We start from the raw sequence: 21,244 nt of genomic DNA on the forward strand, positions 1-21,244 counted from the left end.
ATACAAGCAATAGGAGACCTGAAATAAGGAAAGCTACAACAGAGTAGCTATGACTTCAATAATCAGGCAGTAAATGAGTGTTACAGGTAGTCCTTAAATAGGGTGGAGACCAAATAGGAGGGGTTAGAGTTAAAGGTATACCACATCTCCCCCCCTTCAAGGAAGCACCCCAGGGGTTTCCAAACTAGGTTTCTCAGGATAGCGGCGATGAAAATTTCGTAGAAGACGGGGAGTGCGAAGATCAGAATGAAGCTGCCAAGAGTTATCCTCGGAACCATAACCTTTCCATTTCACAAGGTACTCTAACCTCCTCCTATGGATCCTAGAATCCAACACAGCTTCAACTTCATACTCCTCTCGATCATCTATGAGTATTGGAGGTGGTCGAGTCAAGGAGAGGGACTGAGGTGAAGGAAGATATGGCTTTAACAAAGAGACATGAAAAGAGGGGTGAATCTTAAAATCCTGGGGAAGCTCTAACCTCACAGCATTGAGGTTGATTAGTTTAGAAATCTTAAAAGGACCCAAGTATTGATTTGCTAACTTTTTGCTAGGAACTGAAAGTTTGAGATTCTTTGTCGAGAGTAGTACTAAATCTCCAATCTGATAAGCCGGGCTAGCAGTGTGATGGGTATCATATAACCTTTTTTGATAATCTTTAGCTTCCGAAAGATGTTTTTTCAGGATGTTAAGTCTTTCTTGTAGGGTAGTTGCGAAATCCAATGCTGAGGGAGAGTTCACTTGTTGAGAGGACAATGAAATGGTAGTAGGATGATATCCATAAGTAACGAAGAATGGGGATAGTTTAGTTGATGTAGAAGTAGTATTGTTATAACAGAATTCTGCCAAAGGTAAATAAGATGACCAGTCATCCTGCAGATGAGATATATAACAACAAAGATATTGTTCAAGGGTTTGGTTGAGTCGTTCTGTAAGGCCATTTGTCTGAGGGTGAAAAGCAGTTGAGTATCTTGAATCAATCTTGATTAGCTTACATAAGGATCTCCAAAAATTAGAGGTAAACTGTGTACCACGATCAGTTATAATAACTTTAGGCAGTCCATGTAAGCGAACTATGTTGTCTAGGAAAACGTGAGCTGTAGTGAAAGCTGTAGGGAGACCTTTTAGGGGAATGTAATGAGCCAGTCTTGTTAAATGGTCAATGACAACTAAAATAGTATTGTAATGGTGGGATTCAGGTAACTCGACAATAAAGTCCATTGAAATGGTACTCCAGGGTTTGTCAGGAATAGGCAGAGGAGATAAAAGACCTGATGGTCTTTTGTGAGCTAACTTGTTTCTGGCACAGGTATCACAATGTTTTACGTAATTTGTAATATAGGTATCCATGAGTGGCCACCAATAATTTCTCCTGGTTAGGTCTATAGTTTTAGAAATACCTGGATGACCTGCTAGTGTCCCGTCATGGGTTTGTTTAAGAATAGAAGATCTAATTTGTTTGGGGATATATAGTTTAGAATTATGATAAAAAAGACCAGTATTGGAATCTTTTTGACAGTCTATTCCATGTGGTGGTTCATGTTTTAATTCTTTTAATATCTCCTCTTCTAAAGGTGTTAGTAAACCTATAATTTTTTCTTTTGGAATGATTTGGTTAATTTGATTATGAGTGTCTTGTTCATGTAATCTAGAGAGAGCATCGGCTTTGGTATTTAAGTGTCCTGGTCTGTAGGTTAAAAGAAAATTGAAACGATCAAAGAATATAGACCATCTTGCTTGTCTTGCAGACAAGGTCTTACTTGTTTTTAGAAATTCAAGATTTTTATGGTCGGTATAAATCTTAAAAGGTAGTTTAGAACCTTCTAATAAATGTCTCCAGTGATCTAGAGCACGTTTTATAGCTAGAAGTTCTTTATCTCCTATGCTATAGTTTTTCTCAGCGCTAGTTAACATTTTTGAATAGAAAGCAATAGGATGAATCTCAGTCTTGTTCTTATCTTGTTGTGATAAAACTGCACCGATACCTGAGTCGGATGCATCTACTTCAAGGATAAATTCTAAATCAAAATCTGGCATAGCTAGAATGGGTGCTGTAGTAAAATATTCTTTCAATTTATTAAAGGCAAGACTAGCGGATTCTGTCCACTTAAATCTTTGTTTTTCACTAGTAAGTGTTGTTAATGGTTTAACGATTGAAGAGAAATTTTTTATAAACTTCCTATAAAAATTCGCAAAACCAATGAATCGTTGTACAGATTTTGTGGAAGTAGGAGTAGGCCAATTTAGAATTGCTGATACCTTCTCCGGATCCATCTGAATTTTGTTGGGACTGATGATATAACCCAAGAATTTTATTTCTGTGACATGAAAGGAACATTTTTCCAGTTTAGCATATAGTTTGTGTTCTTTTAAACAAGTTAATACCCAGCGTACATGTTTTTCATGTTCTTGTGGTGTTCTAGAATAAATTAAGATGTCGTCAAGGTATATTATGACACAAACGTCTATCAGATCACGAAAGATCTCATTTATAAAAAACTGAAAAGTTGCCGGAGCATTACTCAGACCAAAAGGCATTACATTATATTGGAAAAGGCCATATCTGGTCCTGAATGCCGTTTTCCATTCGTGACCTTCTTTGATTCTAATCAAATTATAAGCTCCCTTTAAATCTAATTTGGTGTAAATAGTTGCACCAGTTAGACGTTCCAAAAGTTCAGGTATTAAAGGTAAAGGGTATCTGTTTTTTATTGTGATGTTATTTAATGCTCTATAATCAATAATAGGTCTTATGGTACCATCCTTGTTTCTTACTAGAAACATTCCTGCAGCTGCAGGGGATGTGGAGTGTGAAATAAATCCCTTACGTAAATTTTCGTCTAGGTAGTTTCTTATATACTGGAGTTCCTCTTGAGAGAGGGGATAGATCTTACCATGTGGGATTTTGGAACCAGGTATTATATCGATAGGACAGTCAAAATCCCTATGAGGTGGAAGGTTTTCTGCCTCTTTTAAATTAAATACATCTGCCAAATCCTGATAACACGAGGGTAAACCAATATCAAGTGACGCTATGGTTTGATGTGGGTAACAAGTGTTTAAACAAAAAGCAGAATCTAATGTTACCTTATTTGAAACCCAATTTATGTGTGGGTTGTGTTTCTTCAACCAAGGATAGCCTAGGATGAGAGTATGCTGATGTATGGATATGAGATCAAAAGATAAATATTCAGTGTGTCCCTGCAATGATGTTACAAGCAGGGGAATAGTATGATGTGTAATAGGTCCTTGTTCTATTAATGAACCATCTATCAACTTAATAGATACAGGATTTTGTTTACAAATAATAGGTATTCGATTTTTATTTACATAAGTGGAATCAATGTAATTTCCGGATGCTCCTGAATCAATTAATGCCTTGGTTTGGATATTTTTCTGGTCCCACTGTAAAGAAATGGACAAAGTCATGTGTGTATCATTAGCTATGCTGTAAATAGTCACTGGTTATTGTCTTACCATTCTTTTGTTTTTTCAACAAAGGACAAGTAGATACTACATGTTCTTTTTGAGCACAATATAAACAGAGATTTTCCAACCTCCTTCTAATTTTTTCCTCTGGTGGCAGAGGTCCTCTAAGAACACCAATCTCCATAGGGGTAGCACTGCCATGAGCTCTGTCATGACTTGTTGTGACTTGGTAAGGTTTCCTGGATGAGGTATCATAAGAGGCCTTCTCTGCCCTCCTTTCTCTCAAACGACGATCTAAAGATGTACTTAATTTAATAAGACCCTCAAGGGTATCTGGGATCTCAAGACGGGAAAGTTCATCTTTGAGTGTTTCAGATAAACCTAAACGATATTGATTCTTCAAACTGATTTCATTCCACTGAGAGTCCTCTGCCCACATCTGAAACTCAGTGGTATAATCCTCCACATTTCTCTTACCCTGTTTTAAAGACCTCAATCTCATTTCAGCATTTATTTGAGAATTTGAGTCTTGATATAGACTAGTTAAAGCAGAAAAAAAATCTTGTAATGAATCCAGGATATGGTTATTGTTTTCAAAAAACCTATTAGCCCAAGTCCTGGGTTCACCTTGTAGGAAAGATATTGTGGTACATACTTTAATCCGCTCAGTATGATAAGTCTTAGGTCTAAGAGAAAATAATAAATTACAGGCATTCTTAAATTCCCTGAACTCAGAACGTTTCCCTGAAAAAGGTTGTGGATAATTAATATAAGGTTCAGGTGGGTCTTGAGGCTTTTGTGTAACAAAATCTTTAACTATAGTTTTAAGTGCAGCATTTTCAGTCTGCACTTCAGTCACAGCTCTTGCTAAATAATCAAGTTTAAGATAGACATTATTAAACTCCTTTTTTATTTCATTAGGATCCATAATGTTAATTATTTCAAAATTCGGTTTTGGGCCTGATTATTATGTGGTATTCTGAGCTTTGTATTTCAGTAAACAAGTATTTGCACATTTGTTATAAAGGTTAGCCCTAAAATTAGAGCTTGTTGCTCTTTTTTGTAGTAATCAGAAAACAACTTCTATGTAGCCTGATTAAACAATATGAGACATTTAATATATGATGAATTTATATATTAACTACTGACTTAGGTGTTAATAAACATAAGTATTTATTAATATAATATATATCTTATGTTCGATATATATATATGTAAACGGAGGCCACAGATGAAAAAGAAATACTGACATGCTCAGAATCAGAAATGGTAGAAACAATTGATCCTTTTTACTTCACGCAATCACACACAGCCTAAAATATTTACAAGTTCAGACATTCCACAGACATACAATGTTTGTTTATATTGGATGTTGCAGGTAATAGGATATGTCCAATAATTCAGAATGGTGACAAAAAACAAGCAGGTAAGAAGTTTAAAGGCTTTAGCTTTGTTCGTGTACGTTACCACCTTGAGGACCGTGGTTAATCTGTTACCGCATTGGAAGATCCGTGTCTGGGTCAGGCAGCGTGTGTGAATGCGGCTTACTTCCGGGTAGCGGTGAAAAAGTAGATCCGGCCGTTGAATGATCCAGAGTCGGTAATGACAAAGTAACGATAAGATCGTAAGAGATTCAAGATGCAACAAGAGTAAACATAGTAAACCACTTTGCACAGGATACAAGCAATAGGAGACCTGAAATAAGGAAAGCTACAACAGAGTAGCTATGACTTCAATAATCAGGCAGTAAATGAGTGTTACAGGTAGTCCTTAAATAGGGTGGAGACCAAATAGGAGGGGTTAGAGTTAAAGGTATACCACAGTACCTCTGGTGACACAATATGGCTTTCATAGTAATAAACTTAGAAATGGGATTAACAAACACTGATATCTACTAAAAGAGGAACCACAATTGGCACATATATTTAAAGAGCCTGCCCTTCTCTCTTATAAAAGGAAGAGGAACCTGAAGGATTAACTTGTTAGGGCAGATTTGGGGACCCAATATCTAGCCCATCCTTTACAGAAAAAAGGTTGTTTCCCCTGTTACAATTGTGCACAATGTAATTCCCTCATTAAGGGTGACATTGTGACACATCCTCACACTGGATGCAAAATTGGAATTAAGGGGACATGTACCTGCAATTCCAGCTATGTCATATATGTCATAAAATGCCCATGTGGGTTGGCATATGTTGGGGAGACCACACAGAATGTACGGGAGAGGATTAGACAACATAAGGCTGCTATAGGCAGCTTAGATGAATATGCACCGGTAGCACATCATTTTACAGTTAAAGCACACAATAAGAGTCAACTTAGAATCCAAATAGTGGATGAGGTCCCCCCTTTAAGAAGAGGTGGTGACAGACAGAAAATGCTGTTTAAAAAGGAGGCCCAATGTATAAGAAAGTTGGATACCCTATCCCCAAGGGGTTTGAATAGGGATATCCCCTGGGGCCCCTTTGTTTAATATAAATTGTAGACTAATTAATGATTTGGTTCAGGATTTCCATCAATATCCAAGAGGAGGTCCAGAGAACTCGTATATCACATTGTTCAGTAAATTGTAGATTAGATTAAAAAAAATTGTCATCGTAGACATACAGACTACATACGATTGAATTTTGTACATATTGTCTGTATAGAAATATATAGTTCTGTATAAATTAACTATAGGTAAAATTCTCTATGCACTAATTATGATACATGTAAATAATAAGAAATAGCTGTGATAATATTTATATATAGATAAAAAAAATATGGTAAAGTTGTTTTCATGGGTTAGAAATAGGAGGAGTATGACAGTTGGTCACATGTATGAAAGGTGTGCACATTTCAACCAATGAAGAGCCTTGTCAATACCTATTTGAGGATATGACAACAAGTATGACGTATACTCCTTGAGAAAGAGCGGAGTCCCAAAACGCACGTCTGAGTTTTGGCATTGCTATAAATCCCTTTCAAGTATCAGTCTGCTGCAGTTCCACTGGGACCAACGGGATAAATTGAATAATCACCTCACTAAACCCTTAGCAGTATTCTTTGGAGCCTGCGGTGTGAGAATCACGGAGAAATTCAGAAATTCCGGACATAATGTATGCACAGAACTGAGAGTGCCTCGCTACAGAACTGCAAATATTGGGCTGTACACCTAAGTGTTACATTGCTACAATCATTGGTTATTCTGAGCCAATATTAAGCCAATAGGCCGACAAGGGGCATTGAACTGTTATGAAAAAGAGAAATAAGACCAATGGCACTACTCGTACATGTTAGTTACCCCTATATTACCCACTAACCCTTTGAAAAAGCCGTTAGGGCGAAACATGTCAGGGACGCTAGGGAACTGTTGAGGAGTCCTAGGAGCTCCTGTATTTTAGAAAGCCTCAGGCTGCCTTTTGTAATTTTTTGGTAATGTTACTATAATTATACTACAAAGGTTAGCTGCAAGATACTCGTGTGAATACCATACTTAGGAGTGGGGTTACTCTTTACCCACTACCGTGGTCCAGTTATATTAGTACCGGAACTATGGTTAAATTATAAACAATCATACCTATCGTTTATCAAAAGGTTACACCTCAGTGCAGGTGACGTAAAATTGTGCATAGATAATTTTTCTGCTTAAGGAGTGGGGGATGTTTCAATAAACCAGTATGTAATATATTCATTAACATCTGTACATTTTACTTATGACTCAACTCTCAGACTGGTTGAGTAACAAGTTAACACAAATTATCTAGCTTAATTATGCCTTGTACCTATACTACGATTGTAACCAATATAATATAACTGTACGGGAGGTGCAAGGCTTTAACCCAGTGCAGGCATCAGGCATCTCCTTCTGTCAAATCTATCTATTTGAGTTGTAGGGAAAACCAGTTGTCAATACCGCATATTGGAAGTATTAGTGGTTTTATATTTCTCCCTACAGAACGGATAGATGGGCTGTGTATGTAGGAGGAAGAACACACCAGCACCATATATTGCCAGTGAACCCCTATAAGAGACATGCATATGGGTAACATAAGAGTACTCTAGTATAACTACAACTGCTATTGTTACACACTAACTAATGAATTAGCACTAAGGTATCATAAGTTAATTTGCATACAATACGAGTGAGAGGGACCCGTGCATAGGTTTCCAACAGCAACCGTCTCTAATTTAAGGCGATATTCACATCATTAATAGCACGTGTATAAGCCATCAGGAATCCGCACAAACACAATTTGGACTTCAACCTATTATATCAACATACATACAGAGCTTATTTTAGGCACAGGCCCAATAAACTCCTGGCCGTCTTAGTGAAATGTGCGGTCGTATGATAATTACTAGTTTGAGTATCATCCGACCTATTGTCTGATCAGTAGACTGTATATAGAATAGTTTGCTTACCAACTAGAAGAGTGGACACAGTATTTGCTACAATTATATACATTGGATACTGGGCTTCTCCACCAAATATAGGGAGAGACCCAACATACTAATAAAGTACATGTTAAAATAACTGAAGCTAGCAACTATTAACTCTCATGATACAAACCTGGCTATGTCAGTTTGATTACATACTAGTTAAGGTTCTTATATAAGCTGTGACTCAGGTGTTATCAGCCTGTGTGCTATATACTAACTTTACGTACTAAAACAGTCCTTATTATCCATTTAGAAGTTTAATAGAGCCTTTGAATGAATGTTTGCATCTCCCTCTAAGCACTAGATCAGTGGTTGCCAACCGCGGTCCTCAAGGACCCCCAACAGTCCTGGTTTTCATTATAGCTAAACCAGTGCACAGGTGAAGTAATCAGCTGATCTGTAACCAACCTGCTGTCATCCATCAGCTGATTATTTCACCTGTGCACTGGTTCAGCTATAATGAAAACCAGGACTGTTGGGGGTCCTTGAGGACCACGGTTGGCAACCACTGCACTAGATTACAGTTACCACTTAGAACTTTAACCCATGACATTGTGCTGCTATTTGTATCAATTGGATACAAGGTAACCTCGAGGTATACTTATTTGAGCAAGTGTTCATATAACTGTATTTATATATAGTCCCACTGTCGTGTATATTCCACCTGTACACCACAGCAGCTTCATATCTATCTTATAGTAACTAGGGTCATTTGAGAGTGTTTTTAATTTTGTTTTTTCCTATTTTATTATGTGTTAATTTTCATTAATAAAAGTTATGTTTTAAAGCTCAGAGTTGCAACTGTTCACGTTTGAGTCGTTATTTCTCTATGTTATCTGGAATCTGTCCAATAATTATCTGCAAGTCGATAATGTATTAACCCCTTGAGTGCTATATATGTAGTCTATTTTCAAGTGTTGGTTCTCTGCCTCTCTTGTTCTGTTGTTAACATTGAACTGTTATACTGAGCTAATATTGAGCTTACACACTGACAAGAGGCATTACATGTTACGCATGGTGTAAACATTCAAACACTACTTAGGACGAATGCATATATACTCTGCTATAGGGTTCAGGTGAAATCCCAGGTCACTCTTGACTCAGCTTTATTTACTAACTACATCAAGAGCAGACGATACTTGTACACAGTGATTGTGCCTATTAACCCTTTGTGACGGCTTACATATACCTTCATTCTTGGGATTACAAATATTAACAGGACACTGGAACACTTTTTTTTTGTCTTTTTAGACTTTGCTACATAGGGATGGTAGCATATTTTTGATTCCCCTAGGGATGCCTGGGGTGATATCTATTTTGTAGGGTATGTATGGATGATTGGAGTGAGAGGAGTTTTTAGATACAAACTTTTTCATTGTCTTGTATTTGTATAAAACCTTTATAATTTTTCATATATAATTGCTTCTAGTTTTCTGTGCTGGGTAATCTCATTTAACCAAGTGCACTAACCCAACATAAATTACAAATATTACACATTCCAATGTTCTTCACATAGAAGAATATGTTCTATTTATTCATAAATAAATATTTCTATATACTGTATATCTGATGGTTTTTGGTAAAATATATATTGAATGCATATATATATATATATATATATATATACAAGGTATATATATATATATATATATATATATATATATATATATATATATATATATATATATATATATATATATATATATATATATATATATATATGTATGTATAAAAAAGGAGAAATATAAATGTCCCTGCACTACCAAATAATCAATGCACAAAAAGTAAATACTAATGCAAACGTATATGTGCTAAAGTAATAGTAGCGAAAATGTAATGTACATCAAATGGGAATACATCAAAAAGACTATCATGTGCACGGTGTAAGAACTAATACCGGCACTTAATGGACCAAAGTCTGCCAGTAAGAAAGTAGCAGTAATATGAACTTCAGCTCAATGAGCTATCTCACCCAGTTCTCGAGGGATTTTCCACCTTACCACTGCGCTATGTGCCGGTATTATTTCTTACACCTTGCACATGATAGTTATGCTGAGGACCTCGGTACCTACATTAACCCTACGCTGCTAATAAGGCAACCCCCTTGCATGAACTGCTTCATCATATTACTTAAAAGCTTCTGCATCCCGCACTGCTTGCATATAACCCTGCTGCATTTGCATCTAAGCTTACACTTTGACATATCCTTAAGACATATGTTGTCTAAACACTGAACATTTCAGCTAGAGGGTCTGGCCTATTACAAGTCTTGGACTGACGTCTATATCCTATACTCTATTAATGGGGATGCCCAGTATTATTGTGTTTTTACTGTTTTCTATTGTGTATCTGCATCTTTGAAGAATTACGCACTGCATATTTATTGTCTTTTTTAAGTATTCCCATTTGATGTACATTAACATTTCGCTACTATTACTTTAGCATATATATGTTTGCATTAGTATTTACTTTTGGTACATTGATTATTTGGTACTGCGGGGACATTTATATTTATCCCGAAGTACACCTTAGTCTCGAGCATTACTACACATCTATTAAACTCCTGTTTGGTTTAAACTTAATAGTTAGTGCTTATCCATAATTGTGTATCTATATATAAAGTTAAACACTTTATTAAATAGGAGTATTGCATAGATATGATTTGTCATGCTCTCAACTACTTGGCTGCAAAGGTCTCCAATGTACTTCTATATATGTCTATTAGTGTGTATTTATTTGTAAATATGTATTTATGTGTTTATATGTGTATAACTGTCTGTAAATACATATATACATATAAATATATATACACACACATATAAACATACGGTATATATACATAAATATATATATTTAGACGTGTATGTTTGTATCTCTATGTAAAAGCCCTTTGCCTGCCTTTTTTTCTAATACCTGAGATCTCAAATCTTTGAGTCCTTTTAATTTTGTTATTAGATAGTGACCTAGATTTGGAGTTTGGCGTTAGCCGTGAAAACCAGCGTTAGAGGCTCCTAACGCTGGTTTTAGGCTACCGCCGGTATTTGGAGTCACTCAAAATAGGGTCTAACGCTCACTTTTCAGCCGCGACTTTTCCATACCGCAGATCCCCTTACGTCAATTGCGTATCCTATCTTTTCAATGGGATTTTTATAACTCCGGTATTTAGAGTCGTTTCTGAAGTGAGCGTTAGACATCTAACGACAAAACTCCAGCCGCAGGAAAAAAGTCAGTAGTTAAGAGCTTTCTGGGCTAACGCCGGTTTCTAAAGCTCTTAACTACTGTACTCTAAAGTACACTAACACCCATAAACTACCTATGTACCCCTAAACCGAGGTCCCCCCACATCGCCGACACTCGAATAATTTTTTTTAACCCCTAATCTGCCGACCGCCACCTATGTTATCCTTATGTACCCCTAATCTGCTCCCCCTAACACCGCCGACCCCTGTATTATATTTATTAACCCCTAATCTGCCCCCCTCAACGTCGCCTCCATCTGCCTACACTTATTAACCCCTAATCTGCCGACCGCAAAGCGCCGCCACCTACGTTATCCTTATGTACCCCTAATCTGCTGCCCCTAACACCGCCGACCCCTGTATTATATTTATTAACCCCTAATCTGCCCCCCACAACGTCGCCTCCACCTGCCTACACTTATTAACCCCTAATCTGCCGAGCGGACCTGAGCGCTACTATAATAAAGTTATTAACCCCTAATCCGCATCACTAACCCTATAATAAATAGTATTAACCCCTAATCTGCCGTCTGGAGCTCACCGCTACTATAATAAATGTATTAACCCCTAAAGCTAAGTCTAACCCTAACACTAACACCCCCCTAAGTTAAATATAATTTACATCTAACGAAAATAATTAACTCTTATTAAATAAATTATTCCTATTTAAAGATAAATACTTACCTGTAAAATAAATCCTAATATAGCTACAATATAAATTATAATTATATTATAGCTATTTTAGGATGAATATTTATTTTACAGGTAACTTTGTATTTATCTTAACCAGGTACAATAGCTATTAAATAGTTAAGAACTATTTAATAGCTAAAATAGTTAAAATAATTACAAAATTACCTGTAAAATAAATACTAACCTAAGTTACAATTAAACCTAACACTACACTATCAATAAATTAATTAAATAAACTACCTACAATTACCTACAATTAACCTAACACTACACTATCAATAAATTAATTAAATACAATTCCTACAAATAAATACAATTAAATAAACTAGCTAAAGTACAAAAAATAAAAAAGAACTAAGTTACAAAAAATAAAAAAATATTTACAAACATAAGAAAAATATTACAACAATTTTAAACTAATTACACCTACTCTAAGCCCCCTAATAAAACAACAAAGCCCCCCAAAATAAAAAATGCCCTACCCTATTCTAAATTACTAAAGTTAAAAGCTCTTTTACCTTACCAGCCCTGAACAGGGCCCTTTGCGGGGCATGCCCCAAGAAGTTCAGCTCTTTTGCCTGTAAAAAAAAAACATACAATACCCCCCCCCAACATTACAACCCACCACCCACATACCCCTAATCTAACCCAAACCCCCCTTAAATAAACCTAACACTAAGCCCCTGAAGATCTTCCTACCTTGTCTTCAAGGTATGTGGGTGGTGGGATTCTATCAGCCAATCGGAATTAAGGTAGGAATATTCTGATCGGAACAGCCAATAGAATGCAAGCTCAATCTGATTGGCTGATTGGATCAGCCAATCGGATTGAACTTGATTCTGATTGGCTGATTCCATCAGCCAATCAGAATATTACTACCTTAATTCCGATTGGCTGATAGAATCCTATCAGCCAATTGGAATTCGAGGGACGCCATCTTGGATGACGTCCCTTAAAGGAACCGTCATTCTTCAGTTGGACGTCGCCGGAAGAAGATGGGTCCGCGGTGGAGGTCTTCAGGATGGAGCCGGTCGTCATCGGATGAAGATAGAAGATGCCGCTTGGATCAAGATGGTTGCCGGTCTAGATCGCCTCTTCTTCCCGGATAGGATGAATACTTTGGACCCTCTTCTGGACTTCTTCAGTGGATGTCTAGCCCCCGCTTGGGTTGGATGAAGATATCGGAGCCAGGACCGATCGGTGATACCCGGTGAGGTGAAGACAAGGTAGGAAGATCTTTAGGGGCTTTGTGTTAGGTTTATTTAAGGGGGGTTTGGGTTAGATTAGGGGTATGTGGGTGGTGGGTTGTAATGTTGGGGGGGGGTATTGTATGTTTTTTTTTACAGGCAAAAGAGCTGAACTTCTTGGGGCATGCCCCGCAAAGGGCCCTGTTCAGCGCTGGTAAGGTAAAAGAGCTTTTAGTAATTTAGAATAGGGTAGGGCATTTTTTATTTTGGGGGGCTTTTTTTTATTAGGGGGCTTAGAGTAGGTGTAATTAGTTTAAAATTGTTGTAATATTTTTCTTATGTTTGTAAATATTTTTTTATTTTTTATAACTTAGTTCTTTTTTATTTTTTGTACTTTAGCTAGTTTATTTAATTGTATTTATTTGTAGGAATTGTATTTAATTAATTTATTGATAGTGTAGTGTTAGGTTAATTGTAGGTAATTGTAGGTAGTTTATTTAATTAATTTATTGATAGTGTAGTGTTAGGTTTAATTGTAACTTAGGTTAGTATTTATTTTACAGGTAATTTTGTAATTATTTTAACTATTTTAGCTATTAAATAGTTCTTAACTATTTAATAGCTATTGTACCTGGTTAAAATAAATACAAAGTTACCTGTAAAATAAATATTAATCCTAAAATAGCTATAATATAATTATAATTTATATTGTAGCTATATTAGGATTTATTTTACAGGTAAGTATTTATCTTTAAATAGGAATATTTTATTTAATAAGAGTTAATTAATTTCGTTACATGTAAATTATATTTAATTTAGGGGGTGTTAGTGTTAGGGTTAGACTTAGCTTTAGGGGTTAATACATTTATTAGAGTAGCGGTGAGCTCCAGTCGGCAGATTAGGGGTTAATAATTGAAGTTAGGTGTCGGCGATGTTAGGGAGGGCAGATTAGGGGTTAATACTATTTATTATAGGGTTAGTGATGCGGATTAGGGGTTAATAACTTTATTATAGTAGCGCTCAGGTCCGCTCAGCAGATTAGGGGTTAATAAGTGTAGGCAGGTGGAGGCGACGTTGTGGGGGGCAGATTAGGGGTTAATAAATATAATACAGGGGTCGGCGGTGTTAGGGGCAGCAGATTAGGGGTACATAAGGATAACGTAGGTGGCGGCGCTTTGCGGTTGGCAGATTAGGGGTTAATTATTGTAGGTAGCTGGCTGCGACATTGTGGGGGGCAGATTAGGGGTTAATAAATATAATATAGGGGTCGGCGGTGTTAGGGGCAGCAGATTAGGGGTACATAGGGATAATGTAAGTAGCGGCGGTTTACGGAGCGGCAGATTAGGGGTTAAAAATAAAATGCAGGTGTCAGCGATAGCGGGGGCGGCAGATTAGGGGTTAATAAGTGTAAGGTTATGGGTGTTTAGACTCGGGGTACATGTTAGAGTGTTAGGTGCAGACGTAGGAAGTGTTTCCCCATAGCAAACAATGGGGCTGCGTTAAGAGCTGAACGCGGCTTTTTTGCAGGTGTTAGGTTTTTTTTCAGCTCAAACAGCCCCATTGTTTCCTATGGGGGAATCGTGCACGAGCACGTTTTTGAGGCTGGCCGCGTCCGTAAGCAACTCTGGTATTGAGAGTTGAAGCTGCGTTAAAAATGCTCTACGCTCCTTTTTTGGAGCCTAACGCAGCCTTTATGTGGACTCTCAATACCAGAGTTATTTTTATGGTGTGGCCAGAAAAAAGCCGGCGTTAGTTTTTCGGGTCGTTAACGACAAAACTCCAAATCTAGCGGAGTGTTATTATAAGTGTAACTGTACTGTGTAATGTATATTTATTAGATGGTGTTATTATGTGTCTAACTCTACTGTGTAATGTATATTTATTAGATAGTGTTATTATAAGTGTAACTGTACTGTGTAATGTATATTTATTATATAGTGTTATTATAAGTGTAACTGTACTGTGTAATGTATATTTATTAGATGGTGTTATTATGAGTGTAACTGTACGGTGTAATGCATATTTATTATATAGTGTTATTATGTGTGTAACTATACTGTGCAATGTATATTTATTAGATGGTGTTATTATGTCTAACTCTACTGTGTAATGTATATTTATTAGATAGTGTTAATATAAGTATAACTGTACTGTTTAATGTATATTTATTAGATAGTGTTATTATAAGTGTAACTGTACTGTGTAATGTATATTTATTAGATAGTTGTATTATGTGTGAAACTGAACTGTGTAATGTATATTTATTAGATGGTGTTATTATAAGTGTAAGTGTACTATGTAATGTATATTTATTAGATAGTGTTATTATGAGTGTAACTGTACTGTGTAATGTATATTTATTAGATAGTCTTATTATGAGTGTAACTGTACTGTGTAATGTATATTTATTAGATAGTGTAATTATGAGTGTAACTGAACTGTGTAATGCATATTTATTAGATGGTGTTATTATGAGTGTAACTGTACTGTGTAATGTATATGTACTAGATAGTGTTATTGTCTGTGTAACTGTACTGTGTAATGTATATTTATTAGTGTTATTATGAGTGTAACTGTACTGTGCAATGTATATTTATTAGATGTGTTATTATGTGTGTAACTGTTCTGTGAAATGTATATTTATTAGATAGTGTTATTATGTGTGTAACTGTACTGTGTATAGTATATTTATTAGATGGTGTTATTATGAGTGTAACTGTACGGTGTAATGCATATTTATTATATAGTGTTATTATGTGTGTAACTGTACTGTGTAATGTATATTTATTAGATAGTGTAATTATGAGTGTAACTGAACTGTGTAATGTATATTTATTAGATGGTGTTATTATGAGTGTAACTGTACTGTGTAATGTATATGTACTAGATAGTGTTATTGTCTGTGTAACTGTACTGTGTAATGTATATTTATTAGTGTTATTATGAGTGTAACTGTACTGTGCAATGTATATTTATTAGATGTGTTATTATGTGTGTAACTGTTCTGTGAAATGTATATTTATTAGATAGTGTTATTATGTGTGTAACTGTACTGTGTATAGTATATTTATTAGATGGTGTTATTATGAGTGTAACTGTACGGTGTAATGCATATTTATTATATAGTGTTATTATGTGTGTAACTGTACTGTGTAATGTATATTTATTAGATGGTGTTATTATGTCTAACTCTACTGTGTAATGTATATTTATTAGATAGTGTTAATATAAGTATAACTGTACTGTTTAATGTATATTTATTAGATAGTGTTATTATAAGTGTAACTGTACTGTGTAATGTATATTTATTAGATAGTTGTATTATGTGTGAAACTGAACTGTGTAATGTATATTTATTAGATGGTGTTATTATAAGTGTAAGTGTACTATGTAATGTATATTTATTAGATAGTGTTATTATGAGTGTAACTGTACTGTGTAATGTATATTTATTAGATAGTCTTATTATGAGTGTAACTGTACTGTGTAATGTATATTTATTAGATAGTGTAATTATGAGTGTAACTGAACTGTGTAATGTATATTTATTAGATGGTGTTATTATGAGTGTAACTGTACTGTGTAATGTATATGTACTAGATAGTGTTATTGTCTGTGTAACTGTACTGTGTAATGTATATTTATTAGTGTTATTATGAGTGTAACTGTACTGTGCAATGTATATTTATTAGATGTGTTATTATGTGTGTAACTGTTCTGTGAAATGTATATTTATTAGATAGTGTTATTATGTGTGTAACTGTACTGTGTATAGTATATTTATTAGATAGTGTTATTATGTGTGTAACTGTACTGTGTAATGTATATTTATTATATAGTGTTATTATGTGTGTAACTATACTGTGTAATGTATATTTATTATATAGTGTTAATATGTGTGTAACTGTACACTGTACATAATTAATTCGTTTGACAAAACAAGAACCCATTTTATACCAGTTACACGGGTTTTCCTAGGTAGTGGTAATTATCTGTTTTTGCTATTCTATGTGTAAAAGTCATTGAACCCTCTATCCTACAAAGAAAATGTGGTGACTTACTGAAATTGGCTGCTGCCATTGAAAAGTAACATTGGGCATGAGAGGCACTTATGCACATTGTGGAAACCTGTGATATGTGTGAATAAATTTGTCTCACAAACTTTAGAGAAAAATAAAATAAAGGGAATGTAGCTCTATTCTTGTAAACAGCAAATATATATTACTTAATATACTCGCATGCACAAGGTGAGCATTTACTTTAGTAATTGAAATGAAAGTATGGACTATACCTCTATGAATGATAATAATGATTCTTATGTGAGAAGCTTATAAAGCTTCTACTATATAAACAATGATTCGTTTATGAGCAAAGAAAAAATGAGAAAAAATTCCTTTATATTCAGGATATGAAATAAGTTGATAAAGTTCAAATCTTAGTAAAGTAATGTTCAAATAACTTTCCTTTAGTTTCACGCACTCACACAAACACTCTAAAATATATATACAATGATCCAACACACACGCAATATTGAGCAGCAAGGAGGAGGTTAATTCAGTGAAAATACAGCTCAGGTAAGTAATGACACTTAGCGTTATATTTGTAAACCTTAAACTTTGTATACAATACGATACCAATACCAGCGTGGTGATAAGACCAGATTTCCCCAGAAACGATGGTGAAGCGTGGAGAGCGGTATTAGCAGCAGAGTAAATACTAAACCGGAGAAAATTAGAAAGCGGCGTCCGGTAGCAGCATGTGTGAGTGCGGCTTCAGCTGTGAGTGATAGAGTTCCGGAAGCGTAGGAATATGATTAGAAGTAAGGTCCCAAAAAAGGAATCAGGAAAGAAGTGCAGCAAACTTTGAGTACAATCAGCCTTCAAAAATTATTAAATTCTTTAGACCTGAAAGGGAAAAATAAACTGCTTGAAATGAGCAATAGCAAAGGATGAGAGAATCCACTTTACTTTTCAGGCACTGAGTAATGGAGAAGCACTTCCTTAAATAGGAGGAAGTGCTGATAGTCAGAAAGTCTTAAAGGGATATCACAAAACCTTCAATATTTATTTGACCTTCTACCCCTCGGGAAGTTTAATGTAAAATGATCTAAGACAGATTCAGGGCTTTATTCGTTATAAGACCTCTAGCAACAACATAGTGTAGAAGCATGCGTGCACTCTCAACATGAGTTATGTAACGCCTTGTGCAAACTGGTACATTCAACCTTACTTTCAACTTACTATTTTTATTGGAAACTATAGAATGCTGTTAGAGTTTGTATTGATGTTAAATGTGGATACATGAAACGTTTAAATTAATGAGTCACACACTCCTGTGTATCACTTTATCAAATTATTTATTGCATTTTGAAATTTAAATATATTTTAACTGGTTTGATTTGTTGAAAAGATAAACATATGTTTTGTGAAACGTGCAGAAAAAACCCTGATATTGATATTTAAATGTAAACAATAAAAAGTGCTGGCTTTGAAAATGGTTAAAATCTGTATTAAAAAATAACACTGGAAATTCTGTGTGTTCCATTTGCATGTTCCCTCCTATTAATTCTTGTTTTCAATGGAAGCATTGTGCTGTGGATGATCTTGAAGTAGAATCATGTTTTACGACCTGATTGAGACAAGAGAATTTTGCACACAAATCCTTTATATCTTTTCTACTCTGTGTGCAGTGAAGGCTTCAATCATTCCTTTGACCCACCACAAGTAATTCAGCATTGAAAAGAGAGTTGAAACAACTCAATTTCACTTTGACATTTAACATTGTGAAGAGTTTAATCTTCCTGGTCATGGCAATTCACAGTGCTCCTTTCAGTCATTGCTTTCTGTTGTTTTGTTTTGCAGGACCTGGGTTAGCTTTTATTGCATATCCGAAAGCAGTAACCATGATGCCTCTCGCTCCATTGTGGGCTGCCTTGTTTTTTACAATGCTAATATTCCTTGGACTTGATAGCCAGGTACGAAACGTTGCTAGAAACCTTGCAATATGGAAAAGCTAAATATTATGGTTTAATGACTACATTAGTGGATTGGGATATTACGTGCAGTTCTTTTATCTTTGTTTGTGAGTAGAAGAGTGTGACATAATAAATATTTGTGTTTCACATATTACACTATTTTGGGCTTCTGTGTATGTGCTTTCAGATAGGAGGATAAACACTAGATATTAGTGATGTCGCGAATAGTTCGCCGGCGAATAGTTCCCGGCGAACATAGCATGTTCACGTTCGCCGCGGACGGCAAATATATGCGATGTTTGGTCCGCCCCCTATTCCTCATCATTGAGTAAACTTTGACCCTGTACCTCACAGTCAGAAGACACATTACAGCCAATCAGCAGCAGACCCTCCCTCCCAGACCCTCCCACCTCCTGGACAGCATCCATTTTAGATTAATTCGGAAGCTGCATTCTTAGTGAGTGGAGGGACAGCGTAGCTGCTGCTGATTTAATAGGGAAATTGATAGCTAGGCTAGTGTATTCAGTGTCCTGAAGGACTCATCTGATCTCTGCTGTAAGAACAGCACCCCAAAAAGCCTTTTTAGGGCTAGAACATCAGTCTGCTTTTTTTTTTTTTCCTGTGTAATCTAATTGCAGTTGCCTACCTGCCAGCGTGTGTGTCAGGCTCACAGCATATACTGTGCCCACTGCCACCACTCATATCTGGTGTAACAGTAGTGTACATTTAAAAAAAAAAAACTTTTTTGACTGTGAAATAATAGCAGACAGCTGCCAGTACCCAAGATGGCCGCCAATAAGGCAGATGGGAAGGGTTAGAGAGCTGTTTTGGGGGGGATCAGGGAGGTTGGGGGCTAAAGGGGGATGCTACACCACAGCATATGTAAATATGCTTAAAAAAATAATTAAAAACCTTTTATTTTAGTACTGGCAGACTTTCTGCCAGTACTTAAGATGGCGAAAAAATTGTGGGGTGGGGGAGGGAAGGGAGCTGTTTGGGAGGGATCAGGGGGTCTGATGTGTCAGGTGGGAGGCTGATCTCTACACTAAAGCTAAAATTAACCCTGCAAGCTGCCTACAAACTACCTAATTAACCCCTTCACTGCTAGCCATAATACATGTGTGATGCGCAGCAGCATTTAGCGGCCTTCTAATTACCAGAAAGCAACGCCAAAGTCATATATCTCTGCTATTTCTGAACAAAGGGGATCCCAGAGAAGCATTTACAACCATTTGTGCCATAATTGCACAAGCTGTTTGTAAATAATTTCAGTGAGAAACCTAAAATTGCGAAAAAATTTAAGTTTTTTTTAAATTTGATCGCATTTGGAGGTGAAATGGTGGCATGAAATATACCAAAATGGGCCTAGATCAATACTTTGGGTTGTCTACTACACTACACTTAAGCTAAAATTAACTCTACAAGCTCCCTACATGCTCCTTAATTAACCCCTTCACTGCTGGGCATAAAACACGTGTGGTGCGCAGTGGCATTTAGCAGCCTTCTAATTACCAAAAAGCAACGCCAAAGCCATATAAGTCTGCTATTTCTGAACAAAGGGGATCCCAGAGAAGCATTTACAACAATTTATGCCATAATTGCATAAGTTGTTTGTAAATAATTTCTGTGAGAAACCTTGCAAAAAAGTGAACAATTTTTTTTTATTTGATCGCATTTGGCGGTGAAATGGTGGCATTAAATATACCAAAATGGGCCTAGATCAATACTTTGGGTTGTCTACTACACTACACTTAAGCTAAAATTAACTCTACAAGCTGCCTACATGCTCCCTAATTAACCCCTTCACTGCTGGGCATAAAACACGTGTGGAGCGCAGTGGCATTTAGCAGACTTCTAATTACCAAAAAGCAACGCCAAAGCCATATAAGTCTGCTATAATGGCATGTCTGGCACATAGTGTTGGGGCAAGGGTCCATATGACCACTGATACCTGGTCTGCAAAGCATGGTCAGGGCAGGTATATCACCTACACTGTGCACTGTCAAGCGGGCGTAACCCTTACACTACCTGATCGATACATCATACCTGATGTTTTAAAGCACGTTATTCCAAACAATTTAGGAATGTTAGGTGATTTATGCCCTTTATGGATTAAAACCAGACTCTGCATCAACTATGTAATTTTCCATGGGAGTTTTGCCATGGATCCCCCTCCGGCATGCCACAGTCCAGGTGTTAGTCCCCTTGAAACAACTTTTCCATCACTATTGTGGCCAGAAAGAGTCCCTGTGGGTTTTAAAATTCGCCTGCCTATTGAAGTCTATGGCGGTTCGCCCGGT

General features: G+C 36.2%; 1 protein-coding gene across 1 annotated transcript in view; it reads left to right on the forward strand.

Moving 5' to 3' along the window:
- The window catches only part of LOC128666232 (sodium- and chloride-dependent GABA transporter 3), a 280,538-nt gene that overhangs the window by 246,860 nt on the left and 12,434 nt on the right, over positions 1 to 21,244 (forward strand). The window contains exon 9 of the mRNA XM_053720701.1: positions 18,832 to 18,944. Within this exon, the coding sequence (XP_053576676.1) occupies positions 18,832 to 18,944 (113 nt within the window). The remainder of the gene's footprint in view (positions 1 to 18,831; positions 18,945 to 21,244) is intronic.

Source organism: Bombina bombina, chromosome 7 (genome assembly GCF_027579735.1).
Source record: "Bombina bombina isolate aBomBom1 chromosome 7, aBomBom1.pri, whole genome shotgun sequence".
Lineage (NCBI taxonomy): Eukaryota > Metazoa > Chordata > Amphibia > Anura > Bombinatoridae > Bombina > Bombina bombina.